This window comes from Homarus americanus, unplaced genomic scaffold (assembly GCF_018991925.1).
Source record: "Homarus americanus isolate GMGI-L3 unplaced genomic scaffold, GMGI_Hamer_2.0 scaffold45698, whole genome shotgun sequence".
Lineage (NCBI taxonomy): Eukaryota > Metazoa > Arthropoda > Malacostraca > Decapoda > Nephropidae > Homarus > Homarus americanus.
The window spans coordinates 550954-558923 of record NW_024735554.1 but is presented as its reverse complement, the minus strand read 5'-3'; the positions used below and the strand labels follow the sequence as shown (position 1 = coordinate 558923).

Genomic DNA, 7970 nt, shown 5'->3' with positions numbered 1-7970 from the left:
CAAGAATGAACTTCATGTATCCAATGCTTTAGGAATTTACAGGTACAGTATATGTATGTTATTACATTAATATAATATTTTTAATAAAAAATGATATATGATTTAGGAGGCAGGGTATGTTTTTTTTTATCTGTACGATACAGTCCTCCAACAACACAACTGTATTTATTTTAAAACAGGTTTGCTAAGGCCTATTCCCATGGCGCCGATTCATAAGAATATCTGCAGTCTGTTACGGAGGACTTCATCTTCCCCAAATTTTTTAAACTGGCAATGGAGAAAGAGTTTCTTGAGACTCCTAAAGAAATTATATTAGATCTTCTGGAAGAAATGAAAAGGCGATCCCACCCTCTGTGTAGAAAGCTGCCGTTCACATTGGAGCAGCTCCAGCATATAAGTAAAACTAGGCGTGTCCCCCGTAAGGTATTTACTGTAAGTAAAACTGGTGAGGAAATTTATGATTATTTATGGAGTGAAATAGACTTTGTTGATAATACCCAGGAATAAATTAGTAAATAAGAACATTATATAACTTTCTTGAAACATTATATTTGTTTGTAAAAAATGTTTTTTGTTAACACTAAGTCTCTAAACAATAAATGTTAGTCTGAAAGGTTAGTGTTTTCTTAAAATTTATTGTCATCATTAAAATGAATTTGTAAACCTCGAAATACTAATAATAATAAAAAATAAGTCTGGCAGCAGAATTAATGTTTATTTGTACTGTCGGTACAGTAATCTGTAACAGTTTTTTTATTGATATTATACTTAATTGCATGTGCAAACAACTGTTACCACGAAGGACGGAAATTGTTGCATATAATAATCCAATAATACGGCAGACAAATGTTTTCTACACACTCATCAACGTTAATAAATGTTAGTGAAAGCGTTTTGTTTTATAATACCCATAACATGGGGCTCCATCATCCTGATTTTTTGTTGTGGTAGAATGGGATATTATTTTTTGTTTGTTTTTCTTTATAGGATGAAGATAAGTTTACTGATAAAGCCAAAAAGAAATATTGGAGCTGGAGGATGCTCTTCCCCCAACAACCAACCTTGTTTTTTATTAAATGTTTTAGCTTGTGTTGCCTTTTTTAATTTAGTTTCTGTGTTTTGTGTTATACATTATATTTGTCGTTTGGTTAATAACAAAACAAATAAAAAAATGCTGAAAGTGTATTTTTCTGCCTAAATATACTATTTTGTTTTTAAAATTAATTATTTTTTTAAAACGAAAGGGATATAAAGCACTGGATGAGTGTTACCAATCCCAGATTTGATCTTAACTCCCTCCACGCTGGTCGGGTTTAATTTATTCATTTTAAACCTAGTCACAGTAAGATAGTCTTAGGGTGACGTTTACTTAAATAATCACGTAATTTCATATTAAAATTAATATACTGATTGGCCTGAATGGACGACGGATAATGAGGTTGACGAGACTGGAAAGTAAAACAACGCTGGTGATATGCTTATTATGTTCGTTGACCGCCACCTATCTCATCTGTTTGGGGATATACATGGCATCCTGCTTCAACAGGTCATTACTCGCCACCACTACCTCCACCCCCAACTGTACCACTGCTGACAAGTGGAACCACAAAGTAGGTTTACAACTGTTTGTTTATATTGCAATTTTCTTGTCAATTAAAATATTTTTTTGATTTTATTTATTGATGTCACCTTTACAATATAACTGTGGGCTATCACCCGAATATATATTTGTTTTGGTAATTTACAATAACAGCAGCAGCAGCAGCAGCAGCAGCAGAATGAATGTGGAGGCTCATGGACGTTTAGGGATGGTTACATTATAATGGTGATGGGTTACCTGTTCAACTCGGTGGTGGTGGTGGTATTGGTGATTAGGGCGATAATGGTGATTCGTCGTGTCATTAAAAGACGCTCGATCAATGTCAACATCATCAGACAGGTAAGTTAATACGAATCCAATCTGAATATATTTGTTTTTGTTTATTAATGTTTTCGCCACTATTTCTAAGTTACTAACTCTTATCTTTTCCACCATGGGGATGCTAACTCTCGTCTTCCTTCACCTTCAGGACTCTCTACCAGACAACGATACACTAGCAATCTCTGAGACGCCTCCGCCATCCTATTTCGAACTGGAGATAGATGATCAGAACTGCTGTGACTACATCTCCTCCATTACCTCTATGCTCACGACCCCACCCCCAGCTACCCACTTGCCATTTAAAATTAAAAGTTGGTTTCAGAAATTTGGCCACCCGCTAGGAACAGCTGTGTAAAATGTATATTAAAGTACTTCAGTACTAAAGAAGAGTGTTTATTATTACTGTTTTGGCAACCAACTTTGAATACATATGGAAGATGTTTTTATACAAATGCTAGACAGAAATGTAAAAACAACTTCGAAATACTATATAATAATAAAAAATAAGTCTGGCAGCAGGTTTAATTAATGTTTATCTGTACGGTCGGTACAGTAATCTGTAACTTTGACTGTATTTTAAAAGTTTGCTAAGACCCAAAGTTAAAATTGATGGATGGATTGACTTTAAATGGAGTTAGCAGCAGTTTTAATGACCCAAAGGAACAAGCTAGTAAATAAAAACATCTATTTTATTTTATAAAGTTGTAAAAATGTAATGTTGTATTCTCTGTATAACACAAGTCTTTGATTGTTAGTCTGTGCTGGTTCTTTAAACTTAATAATTTATGAATAAATAAATAAAAAAAATATATACATAAATCCCTTTTATTTTACAGTAAATCCCCTTTTACTTTTTATATGAAAAAAATATATATTCTTTTTAAAGGCCACAAACACTACCTGGATTTACCTAGAATAGAATTCAAGCTAGCAGGCAGTCGTCGAATGCGTGCGTTATCGTTCGTAAAAATACTTACCAATATACACCTTTTACAAAAAAAAAAACTGACAACTCTGGATAGTATAAATTACGTTAGTTTAGGTATTAATACATGAGGATGGCGGCATGTGTGAAGCCCTCTTACGGGTGTGAATATTATCCGAACACACTGCTAGATACCCTATATACACTCTGGAATTCACAACAGTTCTGTGATGTAGAAATATCAACTGGTGGATCAGTTGTGAAGGTGAGAAACATTATTTACTGATACAATGCACTAGCTATTATTTATTGATACAATTCACTAGCTACAGTGTTTGCAGAGTTACACATTGGTAAACATTTTATTCCAGGCTCACCGTGTAATACTCTCAGCGGGAAGCCCCTATTTTAAGGCCATGTTTACGAGTGGTTTAGCTGAGGAAACACAGTCTTCAATAGAAATGAAGTCGTCCATAAAACCCAATATATTAACTCAGATCATCAGATTCATATATACTGGTAAGGATAAAGAAAAAACATATTTACTTTCATATTGCTAATTATATGATATAACTAACCTTACGTAAAACGGTTATTAATTGATTGATGGATGAAAATTTTATTTTAAATCTGTAGGAAACATTGAGGTAACAGCGGAAAACGCCCAAGAGTTAGTTGTTGCTGCAGACATGCTGCAAATGTAATATGTTTTACGTGTTTGCACAAACTTCCTCAAGAAGGAACTTCATGTATCCAATGCTTTAGGAATTTACAGGTACAGTAGATGTATGTTATTACATTAATATATAATATTTTTATTTAAAAATGATAAATGATTTAGGAGGCAGGGTATGTTTTTTTTTTATCTGTACGATACAGTAATCCAACAACACAACTGTATTTATTTTAAAACAGTTTGCTAAGGCCTATTCCCATGGCGCCGATTCATTAGAATATCTGCAGTCTGTTACGATCAACTTCCTCTTCCCCAAACTTTTTTAACTGGCAATGGAGAAAGAGTTTCTAGAGACTCCTAAAGAAATTATATTAGATCTTCTGGAGGAAATGAAAAATCGATCCTACAAAAGAAAGGCGCCGTTCACATTGGAGCAGCTCCAGCATATAAGTAAAACTAGGCGTGTCCCCCGTATGGGATTTACTGTAAGTAAAACTGGTGAGGAAATTTATGATTATTTATGGAGTGAAATAGACTTTGTTGATAATACACAGGAATAAATTAGTAAATAAGAACATTATATAACTTTCTTGAAACATTATGTTTGTTTGTAAAAAAATGTTTTTTGTTAACACTAAGTCTCTAAACAATAAATGTTAGTCTGAAAGGTTAGTGTTTTCTTAAAAGTTATTGTCATCCTTGAGAGTTTATAAAAAAAAAAAACTTTAGACAGCATATATAGTCGGTACTCCGTTCTTAGATTGTTAGTCTGTGCTGTTCTGTTCTCTTGTCTTGACAACCAGTTATCTGTGCGTACGTGCATACTCTGATCTTGGCAGTTATCGGTAACATGGCAAACAACAAGAACAAACGCAAATCCCTGACTGTCAACAAAAACAAAACAAAACCGCGTTCGCTGTCACATATGTAACTACGTCATCAGAAGAAAAGAAAACTTAAAATACCATTTAAATACTCATTACGGAAAGCCCTATAAGTGTAAGAAATGTAACAAGGAATATAGCTGGCCTCACTGTTTAAGGAACCACAAATGTGCTTTTGCTAATAAGCTACCTGATGCTATAAATTTGCAAGAGAAAGAGGAGAAGAAGAATATTTATTATTACTTTCATTCTGAAAATTCAGACCCCCAAAAATGGGTACCCATCGATGATGATTTTATTTTCATGTCAGATTTTATAATCAGTATTGAAAGTGGAGAAAAAATATATGAGAAGGGCGGCAAATATGGTATATACACACGGGGCTATGTATATGATAGAATAGATTTTTCTCCTACAAGATGGAAATGTAGTGTGTGTGGCTGCAACAGTAAAATAGAAGAAAAAAAACAACAATCAATATCCCATAACCACCTACCATCTTGCATTAAATTGGAGGGTATAACATTACCATCAGAGTTAAGAACGATGGAAAAGCTTGTAACTCATATTAAGCAGAAAACGTTTTCCCTGTAAGATAATAGAGGAATAAGGAGGTAGAAGGTAGCAAGATTAGTTTCAGCAAGAAAAGTGAAATATTTTGAAAATTAACTGGGACCCTGACTCATCCATCGATCCGCCCCCTCAAGGGTCCCTGTGCCTCCGTAGCCTATAAAACCAAGCCCACACCATAAAGTTTGTTAGTTAATAGCTCGCCCGATCCAGAGTAGTTACTCGTTACTCCTACTTTGACTTATACTGCAACCAACAACGGAAAATTATGGATCAGCAATTGAAGCAGGAACACTATGGTAGTCAACCCTTTGATAATAAGCTACCTGATGCAGAGTTGAAAGAGAAAGAAGAAGAAGAGAAGAAGAAGCTACCTGATGCTGAGTTGAAAGAGAAAGAAGAAGAAGAGAAGAAGAAGCTTCTGCTACTTGATGCTAAGTTGAAAGAAGAAGAAGAAAAGAAGAGGCTACTTGATGCTAAGTTGGCTGAGTTGAAAGCTGAGTTGGCTGAGTTGGCTGAGTTGAAAGCTAGGTTGCTGGTTTTACATGCTGAGTTTAAAGAAAAAGAAGAGAAGCTACCTGATACTGAGTTAGAAGAAGAGAAGAGAAGAAGCTACGTAATTGAGTTTAAAAAGCTACCTGATGCTGAGTTGAAAGAGAAAGAAGAGAAGAAGTTACCTGATGCTGAGTTGAAAGAGAAAGAAGAGAAGAATATTTATTACTACTTTCCCTTTCCTTCTGACAATTCTTCTGACAATTCAGACTTCGAAATACCCAAGTCCCAATATTATATGCTAGATTTTATAATCAGTATTGAAAGTGGAGAAATAATATATAAGGAGGCAGGCAAAAATGGTATATGCACACAAGGCTATATATATAGTAGATCATCTTCAACATCAACAAGCTGGGAATGTAGCGAATGCAACAGTAAAATAGAAATATTAAAAAAACAAATATCAATATCCCATAACCACCTACCACCTGACCTTGAATTGCTTGAATTGGACGTTAGAACATTACCATCAGAGTGGAGGACGATGGAAAAGCTTATAACTCATATTAAAACGCACAACTTGGAAATGTTGTCCCTGTAAGCTGTAAGATATGGTACCAAGCCCACCATAAAGTTTGTTCGTGGATACACACAACTCGACCGATCCAGAGTCATCCATCAGAAAAACTAGATGATAGCCAACCGCACAGTAAGCAGCAGAAAAGCCTTTGCAACCACCAGTTACTACACAGCTTAGAAAAAAAATATAACTCCAACTCATATTAAAGCGCAGAACTGGGAAATGTTGTCCCTGGAGTAGTTATAATTTTGAAAACTACGATTTATTCATAAACTGGGACTCAGAGGGAGGCTCTCTCATCAGTGCTCCGCCCTCAAGGGTCTCGTCAACCCATCCACCTCGTGTGCGTGTGTGTGTGTGTGTGTGTGTGTGTGTGTGTGTGTGTGTGTGTGTGTGTGTGTGTGTGTGTGTGTGTGTCCGTAGCCTATATAACCAAGCACACCCAAAAAGTTGTAAGTGGAAACACCCAGCTCGACCGAAGTGGAAACACCCAGCTCGACCGATCCAAATGTAGTTACTCTACCTTGACTTATACTGCAACGGTAGATTATGGATCAGCAATTGAAGCAGGAAGATTATGGTAGTCAGCCGCACCGTAAGCAGCCGAAGAAGTCTTTTATCTGTAATATATGTGGCAAGAAATTAAGTAGGTCAAGCAACCTTCGCGACCATCAGTTTCTCCACAGTTCAGAAAAAAAATTTAAATGCGAGTTATGTGACAAGCGATTATATACTAAGAACAGCCTTGCCAAACACCGGATCCAGCACTTCAGAAACTATAGCTGCAATATATGCTACAGCAAGAATTTCACGAAAAACTTTCCGCTCTACAAACATATGTTCTCTCTTGTCGAGGAGAAACCCTTCAATTGTGAGATATAATAAGGGTATTTTGTCGGGAAAATAGTTTGATTACCCACATGGCCACAGACGACTCTCTGAATACCGACAATCAGATTCATATTCGCTGTAATATATGCGACAAGAAATATCACATTAACACTCATATAACGAAAAATTATGAAAAAACATGATAAGGAATTCAGTTGGCCGGGAAGCTTAAGGAGACATCAGTGTAGGGTAAGTTTTTTTTTTACGTCAGGAAGAGTGTGGGTGACGTGATATGTTTGTACACAGATTCATTGATAATTTATATTTACATCATCCATCAAAACTAGAAAATTTATATGTGATTTTCATTTTTATACAGAATAACCCATCACCCAGCAACAACAATTTGGATAGCAACAACAATTTGGATACCTACAGCATCTGAAGTAGACAACAATTTTGGACCTGATTTATGAATAGGGAATGAAATAGAATAAATCAGAATAACCCATCGACCAAGCAACAATTTACAATTTTGGACCTGATTTCTGATTTATGTATGTATATAGTTATATTATGAATGCCAATGTATATAGTTATATTATGAATGCAATACAAAGTTGTGAGTTTCTTTTATAAAGGTGGTTGGACCCTAATTTTTTATATGTTAAAGATAATGCTTTTTTTAACAAATTTACAGACATATTCAAAAATACAGTATGTAGTTTAATGTTCCTCGAATGCCTGCTGAATTTTTATTCTAGATAAAGTATATGTATAATTTATGAATGCAATACAAAGTTGTGAGTTTCTTTTATGGATGGACCAGAATTTTTTATACATGTTAAAGAAAGATAACGCTACGGCTGCCTGCTGAATTTTTATTCTAGGTTCTGGTGTAGATAAAGTATAAGTAAGAATAACCATTCCAAATATTATATTGCTAGAAAAATAAATGTAATCAAATAATTATTTTTTATTTTACATATTCAAAAATACAGTATGTAGTATAATGTTCCTCGAATGCCTGCTGAATTTTTATTCTAGGTTCTTGTAGAAGAATAACCATTCCAAATATTATATTGTTA

At 34.8% G+C, this 7970-nt stretch overlaps 1 protein-coding gene across 1 annotated transcript in view; it reads right to left on the bottom strand.

Annotated features, from left to right (window-relative positions):
* Positions 1-7270: 7270 nt before the first annotated feature.
* The window catches only part of LOC121871300 (kelch-like protein 40), a 9690-nt gene continuing 8990 nt past the window's right edge, over positions 7271-7970 (bottom strand). The window contains exon 6 of the mRNA XM_042373518.1: positions 7271-7347. Coding sequence (XP_042229452.1) covers positions 7271-7347 — 77 coding nt within the window. The remainder of the gene's footprint in view (positions 7348-7970) is intronic.